Here is a 22243-nt window from a genome sequence, read left to right as displayed (position 1 = left end):
GCCTTTATAGACTGCGCAAGCGCAAGCGCCGGCGCAGTCTGGGCCTCACAGAGTGACGCTCCCGGGAGATCGCGGTATGCGTTAACACTGAACACACGCCGCGATCTCCAACGGAGAAGCAGGGACCGCCAGGAGGGTGAATATCTGCTATATTCACCTGTCCTCCGTTCCACCGCTGTGCTCCGCCATCTCCCCGGTCCTCGGCCTGTGACCTTCAGTTCAGAGGGCGCGATGATGCGCTTAATGCGCGCTGGCGCCGCCATCTGACTGACCAGTCACAGCCAGAGGACCGGGAAGATGGCGGCGCACAGCGGTGGAACGGAGGACAGGTGAATATAGTAAGTGCTGGGGGGCCTGAGCTGGCGGTGATACCGGCACCTGACCCCCCACAGCACGCCGGTGTCCCGGCCTGCTCAGGCCCCCCAGCACTCGGCGCCGAGCGGGTCAGAGGCAGTATGGGGACGCAGGATGGAGCAGCACATGACAGGATGAAGCAGCACATGACCGGACGGGGACGCAGGATGGGAGCAGCGCATGAAAGGATGGGGACGCAGGATGGGAGCAGCGCATGACAGGATGGGGACGCAGGATGGAGCAGCACATGACAGGATGGGGACGCAGGATGGGAGCAGCACATGACAGGATGGGGACGCAGGATGGGAGCAGCGCATGACAGGATGGGGACGCAGGATGGAGCAGCACATGACAGGATGGGGACGCAGGATGGGAGCAGCACATGACAGGATGGGGACGCAGGATGGAGCAGCACATACCAGGATGGAGACTATATACCAATATAAATGCTCGCCACCCGGGCGTAGAACGGGTTCAATAGCTAGTGTAGATATATTCAGACATCCAATGGTACATGTTGAATAATCCAACCTTAAAGTTGCAATGGAGACTTTAGAGAGAAAGGACCTAGTTTTGGTTGGTCTCATGTCTTGTGCTTTTATGTGAGAAGAACCTGTGCAGACTGCCCCTCTTTAAAGGAATTGGGTTGTTGAACCAATTCAACATTCCTTAATTGCCTAATTTCATGGGAAGGGTGACAAACATCTGACTATGAGTAAAGGTACCTTCACACATAACGATATCGTTAACGATATCGTTGCTTTTTGTGACGTAGCAACGATATCGTTAAGGAAATCGTTGTGTGACAGCGACCAACGATCAGGCCCCTGCTGGGAGATCGTTGGTCGCTGAGGAAAGTCCAGAACTTTATTTTGTCGCTGGATCTCCCGCTGACATCGCTGGATCGGCGTGTGTGACGCCGATCCAGCGATGTCTTCACTGGTAACCAGGGTAAACATCGGGTTACTAAGCGCAGGGCCGCGCTTAGTAACCCGATGTTTACCCTGGTTACCGTTGTAAATGTAAAAAAAACACTACATACTTACATTCCCGGTGTCTGGTCATGTCCCTCGCCGTCAGCTTCCCGCACTGACTGGTGAGCGCTGGCCGGCCGTAAAGTACAGCACAGCGGTGACGTCACCGCTGTACTTTACGGCCGGCGCTCAGTCAGTGCGGGAAGCTGAAGGCGAGGGACATGACCAGACACCGGGAATGTAAGTATGCAGTGTTTTTTTTTTTTTTACATTTACAACGGTAACCAGGGTAAACATCGGGTTACTAAGCGTGGCCCTGTGCTTAGTAACCCAATGTTTACCCTGGTTACCGGGACTTCGGGATCGTTGGTCGCTGGAGAGCTGTCTGTGTGACAGCTCTCCAGCGACCAAACAGCGACGCTGCAGCGATCGACATCGTTGTCGGTATCGCTGCAGCGTCGCTTAGTGTGAAGGTACCTTAAGAGCAGTTTTTAGATTTTTCCTATGGAAACCCTTATCATTTATGTAGACCAGTGTGAAATGCATACAGAATGTGTGTGTAAAATATCATGTTCTTAATCCCTGGGAAATAAATCTGCTAATTTAATATCTGTATTGTATAGATCAGTGCATGTGCATTTTGTTGTGTGAAACCATTTCCTAGCTGTAGCAATTGGTACCCCTTTCAGGAATCACGGTATGTCTGTCTGTGCACATTTAACATAAAGTTATAGTATAATAAATTATTTTTATGTTCCGTATGTTTAGGACCCAACATTGGTGGTAGGCTCAGGCTTGGCCATGGAAGAAATGATCTTTGAAGTGGCAGACACACATTTATTTTTCAATGATTTGGAGGTAAGAATGTCCCTAACATTTCTTGATATGTTGTAGAGTTTTTAATTTCCTGATAAGGGTTTTCCCATCTTGAGCATTGTTGATAGGCAAGGGACCAAGAAATGGATCATCAGTGCTCAAGATGGGAATAACCTTACCTGTCTGCTGAATTCTGGTATAATAGACGTGTTTAAAGATCACTTCATGTCACACATTGCTTTACTGGTAATTTATTTACGATGCAAGACTCCATGTAGAAATACAGCCATTTACCAGCCTTAAGATTTAATTATTTGACATTGATAAGAAAACAGTATTTCTAACATTATTAAATTATTGTGCATCATTAGGAGTGTGATCAGGTTCATGTTGAAGATGTGGCATCTGATGACAATGGTCAAGATTTAAGGTGGGCGGTTTTTTTTATACACCGTATACAATTTACCACAACATCCTACAATATTTAAATATTAGCTTTTGGAAATTCAGTAGGAATAATTGAATACAGCACACTCTAGTTCAGCTCTTCTTTCATTACGTTAACCCCTTTACTCACCCCAAGGCTGTTTTCACCTTCCTGACCAGTCCAAATTTTACAATTCTGACCAGTGTCACTTTCTAAGGTAATAGCTTTGGAACGCTTCAACAGATTCCACTGATTGAGAGTACTTTTTCATGACATATTGTACTTCATGATATTGTTAAATGTCTTCGATAAGACTTGCGCATATTTCTGGGAAAAAAATGTAAATTGGAGAAAATTTAGCAATTTTCAAAGTTAATTTTTATGCCCTTAACCCCTTCCTGACATGTGCCTTATTAGTATTGCGCTGCGGGAACTGCATTTCTCACAGCCGCAGTACTAGTATGCATTTAACCCCTCTGATACCCTGTCAGTAGTGGCAGTGACATAGGTCTCCCTGCGCTCTCCCACCAGAACAACGCGATGCGATCGCGTTGTTCTATTGGTCTCCATGGAGACCCCAGGCTTCAAGATGGCCGCAGGGTCTTTCAGTGAGATGGCTTGTCACCGCCTGCTTAGAGCAGGTGCCAGCAAGCCTCCTAAACTGCCTGTCAGATCGCTGATCTGACTCAGTGCTATGCAAAGTGTCAGATCAGCGATCTGACATGATACAGTGATGTCCCACCCTGGGACAATGTTATAAAGTGTAAAAAAAAAAAAAAAAAAATTTCTCCTTCGCCTCATTGAGGGACACAGACTGTGGGTGTATGCTGCTGCCACTAGGAGGCTGACACTAAGTGATACAAAGAAAGTGATCTCCTCCCCTGCAGTATACACGCTCCTGCTGGCTCTCAGCTAACCAGTTCTTGCTTAGTGTCCGTACGAGGCACACGGATGGGTCTGCTATTCAGACGCAAAACTCTTTATTTTATTTTTACCTTTTTACATTCTTGATTTTACTTTCTACAATGAAGGGGCGACGGATAATTTCAAGGATCTGATCTCCCCGAACCATCAACAGGCGAACGCGGAGAGTGTCGCCTCTCCATATCCTCTCCTGCGACGTGGGATGCCTTCAAGGGCACCGATCTCCCTGCGTCAATAAGATGCCTATCCATTATTAATCCTAGAGTAGTGAAAGAGTTAAAAACAAAATAAAGACACAGCCAGAAAAAAGTATTTTATTATTCTTAATTTAACCATGCTTACCATACTTCAGCTCCTGCAAAGAATGTAAAATAATAAACCGTATACACCCTGTCCGACGCAGTCCAATTAATAACGAGTGTCCCACGACGATCTCCCCTTTAGAACAGTGACATCAGGTGACCTCCAGTGACACACACTGACAGGAGACAATGGCTCCTGCAGTGCATCACTAAGAGATTACTGTAATTCACTGGTCTCACTTTATGCCATTGCTGCGTGGGAACTTTCGTCATTGTATTCCTGGAGCCCCTAGAGAGCGTTCGCATCAGCTGATGCTGCTGCTCTCCACGGGAGATCGTCGTGGGACACTCGTGGATTTCTGCGGATCAGGGGGTATTTTGTTTGTTATTTTAATATTTTTTACAGGTGACACTGGCTTTGGGGATCAAAGTGACAAGTGATGGTGAGTATGTACTCTGTTATATGTACTGTATGTTATATGTATTGTATGTAATGTATGTATATATGTATGTAGTATGTATGCTGTATGTATGTTTGTGTTTTTTTTTTTTTTACATTCAACACATTAGCCGGATGATGGGACTACTACTGTACCATCGTTGGCTAATGTGTCAATCACTGTCATTGTAGCAGGCATAGCCCGATGGGACTTGTAGTTCCATCGGACGATGCCCACACACACGCCCAGACCCCCACCGAGAGGCCCGCATAGACCCCCCGAGAGGCCCGCACAGTTTCAGTCATTTAGAAAACACCACAATGTAAAATAGGTGTTTTAGGAATTCCGATTTTTATTTTTTTTTTAATCCCCATTGACTTCAATGAGGATCAAAATTCCGCTCGCCGATTTTCAAGTGCGATCGGACCGATCCTTTCCAATCCGAGTTTAGGGTGATCGATCAACCCTAGTCACAAGAGCTTCTTTGTTAATATTTTACCCATGCGGAATCAAATGCAACATTTCAAAATCAAGATAATGTGAATTTTTTGCAAATTTAATATGTTCCTCCTATTCTCCTAGCCACATCTGAACCAAAATTCAAGTTGGGCTCTCAACGGCATCATACATAAAAAAAAAAAAAAAATACTAAAAAACTAAACCGTGTCAATATTGAATTCAGATCTGTTCAGCCTGTGGTTTATAAGTGTAGGGTCTATGTTTGACAAATAAATCTTTTTTTTTTTTTTTTTAAGATATTGGGAGGGCGGGAGGGATGCTTCACCTGCTTCTTCACACTAAGAGCAGCTAACTGGACTGAGATGAGTTTTATAAATACTTAATGTTCCCACTCAAACTGCTCTCCACAAATCTAGTCACATCTCCCAGATCTGTCCAGTAAAGGAGAACCTGAGCAGATTCTAGAAAGAGGAGTACCACAAGCACACCCCAGAAGGTGTGGAATATAGCAATAATTAACATAAAAAATGTGACTTCTGAACATGATTGGCACTGGTGGCTACTGTGCTCTTCAAAGATTATGCTAATGAAGTGACTTTTTTGCACCTTGTGGTTCATCACCATCCTTTGTGTATCCAAGAAAACCAGACATTATAAAAGTAAATAAAAATCATATATAACTCCGGTGGACCAATACCCCATAATAGGCCGTACATGCAGACACACGGAAACGGCCATTGTTACTAAGAGATTGTCAGATACAAGTGATAGTGGATCGTAAGACGAAGTGTACTGTTTCTGCTATTGTCGGGTGTATATGCTCATGAGGTATATGTCTGACAGTGACCATATTCTTGATGGATACCATTGCTTCTTTCTGCCTTATGGCCCCATTGTACAGTAACATGCAAATGTTCTTTACATTTATGTAACATGTGGGTGCTGCATTTTTTTCCACTGCCGAAAAAACACTGTAGAAATTCACAATTAAAGGGGTTGTCCAGTACTCCTGACATTGACTTTTCTTAAGGATAGACCATCGTTATAGATCGATGGAGGTGCATAGCTCCATCAACTGAATAGGGGCTGCATCCGGATACTGCTCATCTGCCCCTATTCGAATGTAAGAGTGGATCTGTGGCCACTATGCAGCTGCTCTGCTCTACAACTGATCAGATATTGATGGATCTATCCTAAGGTTAGGCCACCAATATGAAAGCATTGGCCAATCCCTTTATTTATTTATTTTTTGCTACCATTAGCAGAACAATAAAGAGTAACTATCGTATACAGAGTTTGGATTGCATGCGCCCATTGTAGCGGGACTAGGCGTGCTCTTCTGCTGTGTTCCATCTACATCCAGTTCAATTGGCTGTTGGTTCAGAGGTGTTCATTGCTGACCAGGGTGGTCACACATGGATGTTCGGATCAACCTGACAAGACGGCTATGTATTTCATAGCCTGAATAAATGTTTTCTAAATTCTCAGTTTTGAGTTGAGCGAGTTTTAAATTGCTTTCTTGTATTTCAGTAACTACAGCTTTACCACAGATGGATTTAATAGTTCCACAGTGAACCGGAATCATCCCACTGGCACTGGGGTACAAGGTGGGATGGACTGGATGAGAAAGCTGGCATTTCGCTATCGGAAAGTCATTGAGGTTTATGAGAAATACAAGGGCAATGTCAGTGGTAAGTGAGTAATGTTTGATTAAGGCAGCATATGATTGGATTCCTTTCACCCTGTGTACTTTTTGTATTACCCATCTTGTTGCTCTTTATTGGTACTTTTTAAAGGCATTGCACAAATTTTGGAGGAGTTTTGTATCTACTATATAATTGTCTAAGGGTCACTTCCGTCTGTCTGTCTTTCTGTCTGTCACGGATATTCATTGGTCGCGGCCTCTGCCTGTCATGGAAATCCAAGTCGCTGATTGGTTGTGGCAAAACTCCCACGACCATTGCCACGACCAATCAGCGACAGGCACAGTCCGGCGGAAAAATGGCCGCTCCTTGCTCCCCGCAGTCAGTGCCCGCTCCATTCTCCCCTCCAGTCAGCCCTCACACAGGGTTAATGGCAGCGTTAATGGACCGCGTTATGCCGCGGTGTGATGCACTCCATGAACGCAGCTATTAACCCTGTGTGACCAACTTTTTACTATTGATGCTGCGTATGCAGCATCAATAGTAAAAAGATCTAATGTTACAAATAATAATAATTTAACCCCTTCATGACCCAGCCTATTTTGACCTTAAAGACCTTGCCGTTTTTTGCAATTCTGACCAGTGTCCCTTTATGAGGTAATAACTCAGGAACGCTTCAACGGATCTTAGCGGTTCTGAGATTGTTTTTTCGTGACATATTGGGCTTCATGTTAGTGGTAAATTTAGGTCAATAAATTCTGCGTTTATTTGTGATAAAAACGGAAATTTGGCAAAAATTTTGAAAATTTCGCAATTTTCACATTTTGAATTTTTATTCTGTTAAACCAGAGAGATATGTGACACAAAATAGTTAATAAATAACATTTCCCACATGTTTACTTTACATCAGCACAATTTTGGAAACAAAATTTTTTTTTGTTAGGAAGTTAATAAGGGTTAAAATTTGACCAGCGATTTGTCATTTTTACAACGAAATTTACAAAACCATTTTTTTTAGGGACCACCTCACATTTGAAGTCAGTTTGAGGGGTCTATATGGCTGAATATACCCAAAAGTGACACCATTCTAAAAACTGCACCCCTCAAGGTACTCAAAACCACATTCAAGAAGTTTATTAACCCTTCATGTGCTTCACAGCAGCAGAAGCAACATAAAAAGGAAAACATGAACATTTAACTTTTTAGTCACAAAAATTATCTTTTGGCAACAATTTTTTTATTTTCCCAATGGTAAAAGGAGAAACTGAACCACGAAAGTTGTTGTCCAATTTGTCCTGAGTACGCTGATACCTCATATGTGGGGGTAAACCACTGTTTGGGCACACGGCAGGGCTTGGAAGGGAAGGAGCGCCATTTGACTTTTTGAATCAAAAATTGGCTCCACTCTTTAGCGGACACCATGTCACGTTTGGAGAGCACCCGTGTGCCTAAAAATTGGAGCTCCCCCACAAGTGACCCCATTTTGGAAACTAGACGCCCCAAGGAACTTATTTAGATGCCTAGTGAGCACTTTGAACCCCCAGGTGCTTCACAAATTGATCCGTAAAAATGAAAAAGTACTTTTTTTCACAAAAACATTCTTTTAGCCTCAATTTTTTCATTTTCACATGGGCAACAGGATAAAATGGATCCTAAAATGTGTTGGGCAATTTCTCCTGAGTACACCAATACCTCACATGTGGGGGTAAACCACTGTTTGGGCACATGGTAAGGCTCGGAAGGGAAGGAGCGCCATTTGACTTTTTGAATGAAAAATTATTTCCATCGTTAGCGGACACCATGTCGCGTTTGGATAGCTCCTGTGTGCCTAAACATTGGCGCTCCCCCACAAGTGACCCCATTTTGGAAACTAGACCCCCCAAGGAACTTATTTAGATGCCTAGTGAGCACTTTAAACCCTCAGGTGCTTCACAAATTGATCTGTAAAAATGAAAAAGTACTTTTTTTTCACACACAAAATTCTTTTCGCCTCAATTTTTTCATTTTCACATGGGCAGTAGGATAAAATGGATCATAAAATTTGTTGGGCAATTTCTCCCGAGTACGCCGATACCTCATATGTGGGGGTAAACCACTGTTTGGGCACTCGGCAGGGCTCGGAAGGGAAGGCGCGCCATTTGACTTTTTGAATGGAAAATTAGCTCCAATTGTTAGCGGACACCATGTCGCGTTTGGAGAGCCCCTGTGTGCCTAAACGTTGGAGCTCCCCCACAAGTGACCCCATTTTGGAAACTAGACCCCCCAAGGAACTTATCTAGATGCATATTGAGCACTTTAAACCCCCAGGTGCTTCACAGAAGTTTATAACGCAGAGCCATGAAAATAAAATAAAAAAATTATTTTCTCAAAAATGATCTTTTAGCCTGCAATTTTTTATTTTCCCAAGGGTAACAGGAGAAATTTGACCCCAAAAGTTGTTGTCCAGTTTCTCCTGAGTACGCTGATACCCCATATGTGGGGGTAAATCACTGTTTGGGCACATGCCGGGGCTCGGAAGTGAAGTAGTGACGTTTTGAAATGCAGACTTTGATGGAATGGTCTGCGGGCGTCACATTGCGTTTGCAGAGCCCCTGGTGTGCCTAAACAGTAGAAACCCCCCACAAGTGACCACATTTTAGAAACTAGACCCCCCAAGGAACTTATATAGATATGTGGTGAGCACTTTGAACCCCCAAGTGCTTCACAGACGTTTACAACGCAGAGCCGTGAAAATAAAAAATCGTTTTTCTTTCCTCAAAAATGATGTTTTAGCAAGCATTTTTTTAGATTCACAAGGGTAACAGGAGAAATTGGACCCCAGTAATTGTTGCGCAGTTTATCCTGAGTACACTGATACCCCATATGTGGGGGTAAACCACTGTTTGGGCACACGTCAGGGCTCGGAAGTGAGGGAGCACCATTTGACTTTTTGAATACGAGATTGGCTGGAATCAATGGTGGCGCCATGTTGCGTTTGGAGACCCCTGATGTGCCTAAACAGTGGTAACCCCTCAATTCTACCTCCAACACTAACCCCAACACACCCCTAACCCTAATCCCAACTGTAGCCATAACCCTAATCACAACCCTAACCACAACCCTAATTCCAACCCTAACCCTAAGGCTATGTGCCCACGTTGCGGATTCGTGTGAGATATTTCCGCACCAATTTTGAAAAATCCGCGGGTAAAAGGCACTGCGTTTTACCTGCGGATTTTCCGCGGATTTCCAGTGTTTTTTGTGCGGATTTCACCTGCGGATTCCTATTGAGGAACAGGTGTAAAACGCTGCGGAATCCGCACAAAGAATTGACATGCTGCGGAAAATACAACGCAGCGTTTCCGCGCGGTATTTTCTGCACCATGGGCACAGCGGATTTGGTTTTTCATATGTTTACATGGTACTGTAAACCTGATGGAACACTGCTGCGAATCTGCAGCGGCCAATCCGCACCGTGTGCACATAGCCTAATTCTAAAGGTATGTGCACACTGCGGAAAACGCTGCAGATCCGCAGCAGTTTCCCATGAGTTTACAGTTCAATGTAGACCTATGGGAAACAAAAATCGCTGTACACATGCTGCGGAAAAACTGCACGGAAACGCAGCGGTTTACATTCCGCAGCATGTCACTTCTTTGTGCGGATTCCGCAGCGGTTTTACAACTGCTCAAATAGAAAATCGCAATTGTAAAACCGCAGTGAAATGCGCAGAAAAAAACGCGTTAAATCCGCAGCGGTTTAGCACTGCGGATTTATCAAATCCGCAGCGGAAAAATCCGCAGAGGACCAGAATACGTGTGCACATACCGAAACCCTAGCCCTAACCCTACCCCTAACCCTACCCCTACCCCTAGCCCTAGCCCCAACCCTAGCCCTAACCCTAACCCTACCCCTAACCCTAACCCTATTCTAACATTAGTGGAAAAAAAAAAATTTCTTTATTTTTTTATTGTCCCTACCTATGGGGGTGACAAAGGGGGGGGGGGGGGGGGGTCATTTATTATTTTTTTTATTTTGATCACTGAGATATAATCTATCTCCGTGATCAAAATGCACTTTGGAACGAATCTGCCGGCCGGCAGATTCGGCGGGCGCACTGCGTATGCGCCCGCCATTTTGGAAGATGGCGGCGCCCAGGGAGAAGACGGACGGGACCCCGGCAGGATCGGTAAGTATGATGGGGTGGGGGTGGGGACCACGGGGGGTGGGGACCACGGGGGGGGGAGGGGGTCGGAGCACGGGGCGGGGAATCGGAGCGCGGCAGGCATGGAACGGAGTACGGAGGGCGTGGAACGGAGCACGGGGGGGCTGGAACGGAGCACGGGGGGGTGGAACGGAGCACGGGGGGGGGGGGGTGGATCGGAATGCAGGGGGGGTGATTGGAGCACGGGGGGGGGGTGATTGGAGCACAGGGGGAGCGGACAAGAGCACGGGGGGGAGCGGAGCACTGGATGGAGGGGAGCCGGAGCAGTGTACCGGCCAGATCGGGGGGCTGGGGGGGCAATCGATGGGGTCGGGTGGGGGCACATTAGTATTTCCAGCCATGGCCGATGATATTGCAGCATCGGCCATGGCTGGATTGTAATATTTCACCCGTTATAATAGGTGAAATATTACAAATCGCTCTGATTGGCAGTTTCACTTTCAACAGCCAATCAGAGCGATCGTAGCCACGGGGGGGTGAAGCCACCCCCCCCCCCTGGGCTAAACTACCACTCCCCCTGTCCCTGCAGATCGGGTGAAATGGGAGTTAACCCTTTCACCGGATCTGCAGGGACGCGATCTTTCCATGACGCCACATAGGCGTCGTGGGTCGGATTGGCACCGACTTTCATGACGCCTACGTGGCGTCATGGGTCGGAAAAGGGGTTAAAAAAAAAAAGGTTATTCTCGCTCTCCGACGTGGCGCCGTGTCCTCGGCAGTGCAAGAGGCAGGTTCAGGTGCTAAGGATGCTATGCGAGAAGGACCTTCCATGACGCCACGGTCATGTGACCGCGACGCCATCACAGGTCCTACGCTCATACCAACCTGGGACCGGAAGCTGCCGCGTGCACCGCACACAGGCGCCAGGACTTCAATTGGCCTTCGGAGGGTAAGTATATGTTTATTTTTTTATTTTAAGTCTTTTTTTTTAACCACGCATATAGTGCCCACATTGCTATATACTACGTGGGGCTGTATTACATACTGCGTGGGCTGTTTTATATACTACATGGCTGCTATGTACTGTGTGGGCAATGTTATATACTGCGTGGGCTTCGTTATATACTACATGGCTGCTATATACTACGTGGGCAGTGTTATATACTGTGTGGACTGCGTTATACTACATGGCTGCTATAGACTACGTGGGCAGTGTTATATACTATGTGAGCAGTGTTATATACTGTGTGGGCAATGTTATATACTGCATGGGCTGCGTTATATACTACATGGCTGCTATATACTACGTGGGCAGTGTTATATACTGTGTGGACTGCGTTATACTACATGGCTGCTATAGACTACATGGGCAGTGTTCTATACTATGTGAGCAGTGTTATATACTGTGTGGGCTGCGTTATATACTGTTTGGCCTGTGTCATATACTGCATGGCCACTGTTATATACTGCGTGGCTTGTATTAACACATCGGGTATTCAAGAATGTCTTGGCCTGTGCTATATACTATGTGGCTGCTATATACATACATATTCTAGAATACCCGATGCGTTAGAATCGGGCCACCATCTAGTTATACAATAATAATCTAATAGATCACAAACTTTGAAGGTAATAAGTGTAAGAAATTAAGGGTAAAATCTAGGCCCGCATGTATGTTATATATACACGGTGTTCCCAATTATTATGCAAATTATATTTTTCTCGGATTTTCCTAAATGGTCGGTGCAAATGACTGTCAGTCTAATAAAAGTCATCACCCGTTAGATTATACATCAAATTTTATTGAAGAAACCTGCCAATGATAACAGTATAATCTCCAAAATGAATAAAAACTCAAATGCACTGTTCCAAATTATCAAATGTATAGAGATTCTACTGTGCATAATATGTTTTAAAGAACTGAAAATGCTCATTTGTGGAATTTGAAGCATTAGGAGGTCACATTCACTGAACAAAACAGCTATTTAACTCCAAAACCTCCTAAGGCTTCTTTCACACTAGCGTCGGATTCGGCCCGTCGCAGTGCGTCGGGCCGAGGTTCCGACGCTAGCAGTGAATGCACCGCACAACGGAGGCAGCAGATGCATTTTTCCTGTGCATCCGCTGCCCCATTGTGAGGTGCGGGGAGGTGGGGCGGTTCCGGCCGCGCATGCGCTGTCGGAAAAAGCAGTCCGTCGGCAGCAAAAAGCGTTACATGTAACGTTTTTTGCTCCCGTCTGTCCGCCACAACACGGCGCAACCGTCACACGACGGTTGCAACTTGTGGCAATGCGTTGCTAATGTTAATCTATGGGGCAAAAACGCATCCTGCAAACAACTTTGCAGGATGCGTTTTTTCCCATAAATGACGCATTGCGACGTATTGTGGTGGCCACACCATGAGTTTATCTCCTTTTATGCCCATAGCAGCCAATGACTCAGAGGTATTCTTTGCAGCATGAGATGGTGCATTGTCATGCATAAAGATGATTTTGCTCCTGAAGGCACGTTTCTGCTTTTTAGACCATGGAAGAAAGTTGTCAGTCAGAAACTTTAAATACTTTGCAGAGGTAATTTTTACACCTTCAGGAACCTTAAAGCGTCCAACCAGCTGTTTCCCCGTGATTCTGGCCCAAAATGTGACTCCTCCACCTCCTTGCTGACGTCGCAGCCTTGTTGGGACATGGTGGCAATCCACCAACCATCCACTACTCCATCCATCTGGATCATCCAGGGTTGCTTGACACTCATCAGTAAAACAAGACTATTTGGAAATTAGTGTTCATGTGTGTCTGGGCCCACTTTAACCATTTCTGCTTGTGAACACTGTTTAAGGGTGGCTGAATATTAGGTTTATGCACCACAGCAAGCCTTTGAAGGATCTTACACCTTGAGGTTCGAGGGACTCCATAGGCACCAGCATCTTCAAATAAGTGTTTGCTGCTTTGTAATGGTATTTTGGCAGCTGCTCTCTTAACCCCTTAGCGACCGCCGATACGCCTTTTAACGGCGGCCGCTAACTGTACTTAAACCACAGCGCCGTTAATTAACGGCGCTGTGGAAAAAAGTCAATAGCGCCCCACAGAGGCCGATTTTCTCCGGGGTCTCGGCTGCCGGGGGTAGCCGAGACCCCAGAGAACATGATTCGGGGGTTTTTTAACCCACCCCGCATTTGCGATCGCCGGTAATTAACCGTTTACCGGCGATCGCAAAAAAAAACAAAAAAACGCGATCTCTTTTTAATTTCTCTGTCCTCCGATGTGATCGCACATCGGAGGACAGAGAAAAGGGGTCCCAGGTGGCCCCCCAATACTCACCTAGCTCCCCCGATGCTCCTCGTGTCTCCCGGTGGGCGCCGCCATCTTCAAAATGGCGGGCGCATGCGCAGTGCGCCCACTGGCTGGCACCGGGAGAATCTTTGGGGTCTCGGCTGCCGGGGGTAGCCGAGACCCCAAAGAGCATGATCGGGGTCGGTTTTTACCGACCCCTGTTTTGCGATCGCCAGTAATTAACTGTTTACCGGCGACCGCAAAAAAAAAAAAAAAGTAAAGTGTAATTCTCTGTCCTCTGATGTGATCGCACATCAGAGGACAGAGAAATAAGGGGATTCGGGGACCCTACAATACTCACCTGTGTCCCTGGATCCTCTTGCTGCTGCTCCTCCTGACCGCCGGCAGAAGAACATGGCGGACGCATGCGCAGTGCGCCCGCCATCTGTCTCCATCTGCCGGCCGGCAGGAGAACAGCAGTTGGGGCTAAAATTAGGGGTAGGGTTAGGGTTAGGGTTGGGGCTAAATTTAGGGTTAGGGTTGGGGCTAAATTTAGGGTTAGGCTTCTTTCACACTTACGTCGGTACGGGGCCGTCGCAATGCGTCGGCCCGACATACCGACGCACGTTGTGAAAATTGTGCACAACGTGGGCAGCAGCTGTAGTTTTTCAACGCATCCGCTGCCCAATCTATGTCCTGGGGAGGAGGGGGCGGAGTTACGGCCACGCATGCGCGGTCAGAAATGGCGGATGCGACGTACAAAAAAACGTTTCATTGAACGTTTTTTTGTGCCGACGGTCCGCCAAAACACAACTGATCCAGTGCACGACGGACGCGACGTGTGGCCATCCGTCACGATCCGTCGGCAATACAAGTCTATGGGCAAAAAAAGCATCCTGCGGGCACATTTGCAGGATCCGTTTCTTGTCCAAAACGACGGATTGCGACGGAATGCCAAACGACGCAAGTGTGAAAGTAGCCTTAGGGCTAGGGTTAGGGTTGGGGCTAAAGTTAGGGCTAGGGTTGGGGCTAAAGTTAGGGTTAGAGCTGGGATTAGGGTTTGGATTAGGGTTGGTATTAGGGTTAGGGTTGGCATTAGGGTTACGCTTGGGATTAGGGTTAGGTTTGGGATTAGGGTTAAGGTTAGGGTTGTGATTAGGGGTGTATTGGGATTAGGGTTAGGTTTGAGGTTAGGGTTGAGATTAGGATTAGGGGTGTGTTGGATTTAGGGTTTTGATTAGGGTTATGGTTAGGGTTGACATTAGGGTTGTTTTGGGGTAAGGGTTGTGATTATGGTTAGGGTTAGTGATTAGGATTATGGATCAGGTTGGGATTAGGGTTAGGGGTGTGTTGGGGTTAGGGTTGGAGCTAGAATTGGGGGGTTTCCACTGTTTAGGTACATCAGGGGGTCTCCAAACACGACAGCCAATTTTGCGCTCAAAAAGTCAAATGGTGCTCCCTCCCTTCTGAGCTCTGCCGTGCGCCCAAACAGTGGGTTACCCCCACATATAGGGCATCAGTGTACTCGGGATAAATTGGACAACAACTTCTGGGGTCCAATTTCTCTGGTTACCCTTGTGAAAATAAAAACTTGGGGGCTACAATATCTTTTTTGTGAAAAAAAAATATTTTTTATTTTCACAACTCTGCATTCTAAACTTCTGTGAAGCACTTGGGCATTCAAAGTTCTCACCACACATCTAGATAAGTTCCTTGGGGGTCTAGTTTCCAAAATGGGGTCACTTGTGGGGGGTTACTGCAGTTTAGGTACATCAGGGGCTCTGCAATCGCAACATAATGCCCACAGACCATTCTATCAAAGTCTGCATTCCGAAAAGGCGCTCCTTCCCTTCCGAGCTCTGCCGTGCGCCCAAACAGTGGTTTACCCCCACATATGGCGCATCAGCGTACTCGGGATAAATTGGACAACAACTATTGCAGTCCAATTTCTCCTGTTACCCTTGTGAAAATAAAAACTTGGGGGCTACAATATCTTTTTTGTGGAAAAAAAAATATTTTTTATTTTCACGACTCTGCATTCTAAACTTCTGTGAAGCACTTGGGCATTCAAGGTTCTCACCACACATCTAGATAAGTTCCATGGGGGGTCTAGTTTCCAAAATGGGGTCACTTGTGGGGGATTTCTACTGTTTAGGCACATCAGGGGCTCTCCAAACGCGACATGGCGTCCGATCTCAATTCCAGCCAATTCTACATTGAAAAAGTAAAACGGCGCTCCTTCACTTCCAAGCTCTGCGGTGCGCCCAAACAGTGGTTTACCCTCACATATGGGGTATCGACGTATTCAGGAGAAATCGCACAACAACTTTTGTGGTCTAATTTCTCCTGTTACCCTTGTGAAAATAAGAATTTGTGGGCGAAAAGATCATTTTTGTGTAAACAAAAGCGATTTTTTATTTTCACGGCTCTACGTTATAAACATCTGTGAAGCACTTGGGGGTTCAAAGTGCTCACCACACATCTAGATAAGTTCCTTAAGGGGTCTAGTTTCCAAAATGGTGTCACTTGTGGGGAGTTTCCACTGTTTAGGCACATCAGGGGCTCTCTAAATGTGACATGGCGTCCGATCTCAATTCCAGCCAATTCTGCATTGAAAAAGTCAAACGGCGCTCCTTCACTTCTAAGTTCTGCGGTGCGCCCAAAAAGTGGTTTACCCCCACATATGGGGTATTGGCGTATTCAGGAGAAATTGCATAACAAAATTTATGGTTACATTTCTGTTTTTACACTTGTGAAAATAAAAAAATGGTTCTGAATTAAGATGTTTGCAAAAAAAAGTTAAATGTTCATTTTTTCCTTCCACATTGTTTCAGTTCCTGTGAAGCACGTAAAGGGTTAATAAACTTCTTGAATGTGGTTTTGAGAACCTTGAGGGGTGTAGTTTTTAGAATGGTGTCACACTTCATTATTTTCTATCATATAGACCCCTCAAAATGACGTCAAATGTGATGTGGTCCCTAAAAAAAAAATGGTGTTGTAAAAATGAGAAATTGCTGATCAACTTTTAACCCTTATAACTCCCTAACAAAAAAAATTTTGTTTCCAAAATTGTGCTGATGTAAAGTAGACATGTGGGAAATGTTATTTATTAACTATTTTTCGTGACATATCTCTCTGATTTAAGGGCATAAAAATACAAAGTTTGAAAATTGCAAAATTTTAAAAGTTTTCGCCATATTTCCGTTTTTTTCATAAATAATCACAAGTAATATCGAAGAAATGTTACCACTAACATGAAGTACAATATGTCACGAAAAAACAATCTCAGAATCAGCGGGATCCGTTGAAGCGTTCCAGAGTTATAACCTCATAAAGTGACAGTGGTCAGAATTGCAAAAATTGGCCTGGTCATTAAGTACCAAATTGGCTCTGTCACTAAGGGGTTAATCCCATGAATTTGTTTGGCAGAAACCTTCATTATGTGTTTATCAGCACGAACACGTCTGTGCTCAGATTCAGCCACAAATCTCTTAACAGTACAATGATAACGCCTAAGTTTTAGGGAAATATCTAATGTTTTCATCCCTTGACCAAGGCATTGCAGTATTTGATGCTTTTAGGGAGCAGAGATTCTTTTTCTTTCCCATGTTTCTTGAAAACTGTTGCCTGCTTAGTAATGTGTAACATCATTTTAAGTAGTTTTCCTTTATTTTGAAACACCAGGAAAACAAATTATCACGTGTTTAAGATTGATTTCAGTGATCCATTGAGCCCTGAAACACAATACCATCCATGAGTTTATTTGAAAAACAAAACAATTAAATCTTTGACACTTAAATCCAATTTGCATAATAATTTGGAACACCGTGTATTTTGGACCACCCACAGACTTTAGGCTGTGTGCCCACGTTGTGTTCTTTAAGCGTTTCCGCTGCGGAAATGCTTAAAAAACGCTAACAACGCATCCAATTAAATTAAATTGCAATCTGCAATTGCTGTGCCCATGCTGCGTATTTTCCCTCAGCGGAATCGCATCGCCGAAAAATACACAGCATGTTCATTTATTTTGCCGAATCGCAGCGATTCTGCCGCCGTAGACTTGTATTGGAATGCTTGAAATCCGCAAATATTACAAATGTTTGCAGATTTCTAGCGCATGTGCTGCGGTTTTGTAAATCAAAAGCGCAGCAAATAGGAAGTGACATCTTGGGTGTCCCACCATGCCATCCCATGAGCATCCCATAATCCAGGAAGACGAGAATCCCAGATCATTCCCATCTTTCCTGGATGATGGCTGCTAACATGGACTGATATGATCGCATGGCGCTGGATGTCCCTTGTGATCAGTGTGGTAAGTGTCTGTGTGTGTTGTATTTGCTGTGTGTGTAACTAGACATAGGCCGATGAGACTACTACTCCCATTGGCCTATGTCTGTTCCCCTTTAGTGGCAACAGGATCAGCTGGAACTGTTCCTGCTGTAAAAAAAAAATCTTTTTTTTTTTCTTTTTTGCCCCGACCAGATATTTTTTTATTGCCCCCCTCATTTTTCAAAATATTTTATTTTTATTTTTATTTTTTTGCATGGCCCTATATTATTAATTTCATCCCTTTGTTGTTTTTTTTGCCCATTTTTTTTTTTTTTTAATTTGTCCCCAAAATAAATTTTCATTGGTGACCAGTGGTTACCTGTGGAAATAAATTATGTATACCTGTCCACGCCGATCACCACCTTAAAAAAAAAAAAAGAAAAAAAAATTCCATATACTCATCTAGACATCTAATTACCTGAAGACCTTGTTCACCTTAATAAAAGTAAAATAACAAACCACAAAAGATACCTACCCTCCGTAGAATCCATTTTAAACGAGTGTCCCACGATGATCTAAAGTTTAGAGCAGCCACATAACATGTGGCTGCTCTAAACCGCCTCCGCCGATACAGTGAACGGGGCTGTAAAGCGACCCCGTTCATTGTATAACGAGTTCTCTCGAGTGCAGCTTGGGTGAACTCGTTGGGAGCCAAAGAAGTCAGCGGTACTCAATGCGGCTGTGCTGACTTCATGGCTGACCAGAGGTGAACCCATGAGCGTGGGAAATTTTCCCACACGAATCAGTTCATCCCGGTCAGCTGGGGAGCCTGCGTAGAGATGATTTAATTCATTCTGCAGTGGTTTACAGCGGGGCCGGTAGCATTTGCACCGATCCTCGTTGTAAACTAATTAACCCTTTGTGATGGATTTACGGCGTGGGTCCTGACTACTGCGAAGAGGTATGGATATTGTTCCTCTTATTTTTTTTTATTTTTATTTTTTTTTTGTTTACAGAACAAGGGTTTTTTTTTTTTGGATTAGCGGAATAATAAATTTTGTGAAAACTTGGTGTGATTATTTCATTAAAATATTTTTTAATTTAATGTGTCTTTTTTAGCCCTTTACTATTCTAGGGTTAATGATGGATAGGTGTCTTATTGACACCTCTCCGTTATTAACCCGGATTAATGTCACCTTTCAATAGCAAGGTGACGTTAACCCATTATTACCCCATATGCCACTTCTACACGGCAGTGGGATTGTTAGGTTGAACAATTAAGAAATGTTCACTCCAGTTGCCTACTCCTGGCCTAATGGATATTGATCAGGTGCGCACTAAAGAAATAACATCAGACACACACAGTCAGATGTAAACTCTCCTTGATCAGTCTGCGGCTCAGCTCCAAGGCCTTTATTTAGTCAGAACACAGGTTTATATAACCCCTGTAAGGGGGTCTCGGTTATCTCTAAAATGGGAGTGATCGGATGTATTCCATTGGTTAGTGGGTTGGGCAGTGAGCAAGTCCGTGGGCGGATCCATGAGGTCATCAGGGTGGGTTGGTCCATGAGGTCATCAAGGTGGGCGTCACTGTGGGTGGATCCATGAGGTCACCTTATTGTGGGCGTTATCTTGGATATCAGCACATGGTGTGATGAAACCGGAAATGGCAGCCATCTTTAGGGTCTCACTGATCTGAGAAAGCTTGTGTAAGGTTAAACAATACACGTTATGGGTCACTTCTCTCAATCTCTTACGTCTTGAGGTTAATTAAGTATTTGATCTTATGGCTCTCCTCAACAGTCCCCCCTAAATACTTTATTTACCTTTTTTTTTTTTTTTTCTTGATCCCATCATGGTTCCCTAACCCACCAGTGTTAAGTGTCACTATGACATCAGAGGCTTCATGACAATACGGATGCTATTGACACCAGAGAATGAGTGACAATTATGGGTATATCGAGGAGGTATATCGGAGCGTATTACCCATGTCCTTGGGACTTTCCTACCTGCTGGATCTGTTACTCTCCAATCTCCCATCTCCATGGTTACATAAAATACACATTTGACTCACCCTGATGTAACACATCCTAGATCTGCCCGTCTCGCCCGGGAGGGGGGAATTGGAGTTTTCACCAAATTGAGACAAGTTTTCCCTTGTGGAAAACCTCCCTTTGTAGCTGGACTTTGATAAGCAGGTCAGATCCTACTCTGTCCCTAACTGTCTAACAAGTTTACAATGTGAGAGATGGATCCAGGAGGCGCTCAGCAACCCTGAGCGAAGTAGGAGTAGTCAGGAGCACTTGGTAGGGACCCTCAAATCTCGACTCCAGGGATGTCTTTCTGATGAACTTCTTTACCAGCACGTAGTCACCAGGTTGGAAAGCATGGGTACCTTCACTGGAATTTGGACCTGGAATGGATGATAAAACTTGTACATGTGTTACTGACAGTTCTTTAGTAAGGGCAATTACATAATTTTACAAGAGTATCACTTCCTAAGGCTAGCTGTTGTGGAAAATATTGACCCAACCTTGGAGGCCCCCCAAAAAGAATCTTGAATGGTATGAGTTTAGTGGGACCCCTTGGAGTGTTTCTGACTGAGTATAAGGCAACGGGCAAAATGTCTGTCAAAGTCTGACCTCCTAACTGGCTTTCATTATTTTATTTTTGAAGGTGCCATTCAGTGTTTCTACTTTCCCACTGCTCTGTGGGTGATATGGAGTATCTAAACTCAAATCAGCTTCCACCAATGTCCATAGTTCCTTAGTCAGTGCTGCAATGAACGTGGGTCTTTGGTCACTCTCAATTACCTCTGGGCCCCCATATCTGCATACTACTTCAGTCATCAGTCTCTTAACAGTCACTCTGGCAGTCATGTTGGCAGGGGCGGATTATAATAGGGTCAATCTGGGCGGTACCCCAGGGCCCAGTGGTGTGGGGGGCCCTGGGCTACCGCTCAGATTGCCCGCCGCCATCAGGGCATTACTGCCCTGACTGGCGTATGGGCCCGGTGGGCAGAGGGGGCCTGCATTGGCCCCGTCTCATCTGCTCACCAGGCCCCTACGGCGCTGCGGCAGTTAAAAGCTATTGATGTGAGAGAGCGTGCCCGCACGTCAATAGTTAACAGCTGCCAGCCAATCGGAGGCTAGCAGCTGACATCAGCCGCAGCGCGCACGTTGCCGGCGTCTGACGCCAGTCAGTTGCCGACGAGTGCGCGCTGCTGGAGGGAGTTCCTTCGCCGAAGGAGCCCGGACAGGTGAGAACTTTTTTTTTTTTTTGTAATTTTGAACGGCAATACGGGGGTGGAGGGGGGGGGGGGGGGGTGGTGGAAGGGGGCAGAGATGGGAGGGAAAGGGGGCAGAGATGCTGGACACACTGGGGGCAGAGATGCTGGACACACTGGGGGCCAGAGACGCTGGACACACTGGGGCCAGAGACGCTGGACACACTGGGGCCAGAGACGCTGGACACACTGGGGCCAGAGACGCTGGACACACTGGGGCCAGAGACGCTGGACACACTGGGGCCAGAGACGCTGGACACACTGGGGCCAGAGACGCTGGACACACTGGGGCCAGAGACGCTGGACACACTGGGGCCAGAGACGCTGGACACACTGGGGCCAGAGACGCTGGACACACTGGGGCCAGAGACGCTGGACACACTGGGGCCAGAGACGCTGGACACACTGGCAGTATGTAGATACGGGGCATGATTGGAGACTGATGGGGCAGGATGGGAGAACATATGAATGGAGCCAGGAATGAGATACACGGGGCCTGGATGGGGGATATTATTACTGCAGTGATGTATTTATTTTATTTTTTGAGGACATAGTTTTAAATGGGTGGGCGGTCCTGTTACTGTGTAGAGTGACACGATGTTGCCTCTTTTTCTTCATGTGGTGTAATGTAGATGTTGGGAAAAATTAAGTAATGTGTTCTGCAAGCGGAGCTCGAGATAACTGTTATTTCCTGCAGAGACGAGTCCTGGCTGGATGAAGTGATTGTCGGTCTGTGCTGGATGAAAGATGAAGGACTTTACCTAGAGACGTCACTAGTGAGTCGGTGTAACCTGTACACTGACACTATACACTGTATACTATATACAGAGGTCCTGTGTATAATGTCACCGGTTGCTTCCTGACAAGCCATTGTCAAAGCCTTAAGTTCCGCTTCTTGTGCAGACATGTGCGGTGGTAGGGATCTGGCTGAGATGA

At 45.5% G+C, this 22243-nt stretch overlaps 1 protein-coding gene across 3 annotated transcripts in view; it reads left to right on the top strand.

The window, feature by feature from the left end:
• EYA3 (EYA transcriptional coactivator and phosphatase 3) overlaps positions 1–22243 on the top strand; it is a 317510-nt gene that overhangs the window by 225840 nt on the left and 69427 nt on the right. For all 3 annotated transcript variants that reach the window (XM_069756641.1, XM_069756639.1, XM_069756640.1), the window contains exons 12-14: positions 2097–2186; positions 2516–2574; positions 6227–6387. In XM_069756641.1, coding sequence (XP_069612742.1) covers positions 2097–2186; positions 2516–2574; positions 6227–6387 — 310 coding nt within the window. The remainder of the gene's footprint in view (positions 1–2096; positions 2187–2515; positions 2575–6226; positions 6388–22243) is intronic.

Source organism: Ranitomeya imitator, chromosome 3 (assembly GCF_032444005.1).
Source record: "Ranitomeya imitator isolate aRanImi1 chromosome 3, aRanImi1.pri, whole genome shotgun sequence".
NCBI lineage: Eukaryota > Metazoa > Chordata > Amphibia > Anura > Dendrobatidae > Ranitomeya > Ranitomeya imitator.
The sequence above is the reverse complement of the archived record's forward strand: the minus strand, read 5'-3'. Positions and strand labels throughout refer to the sequence as shown.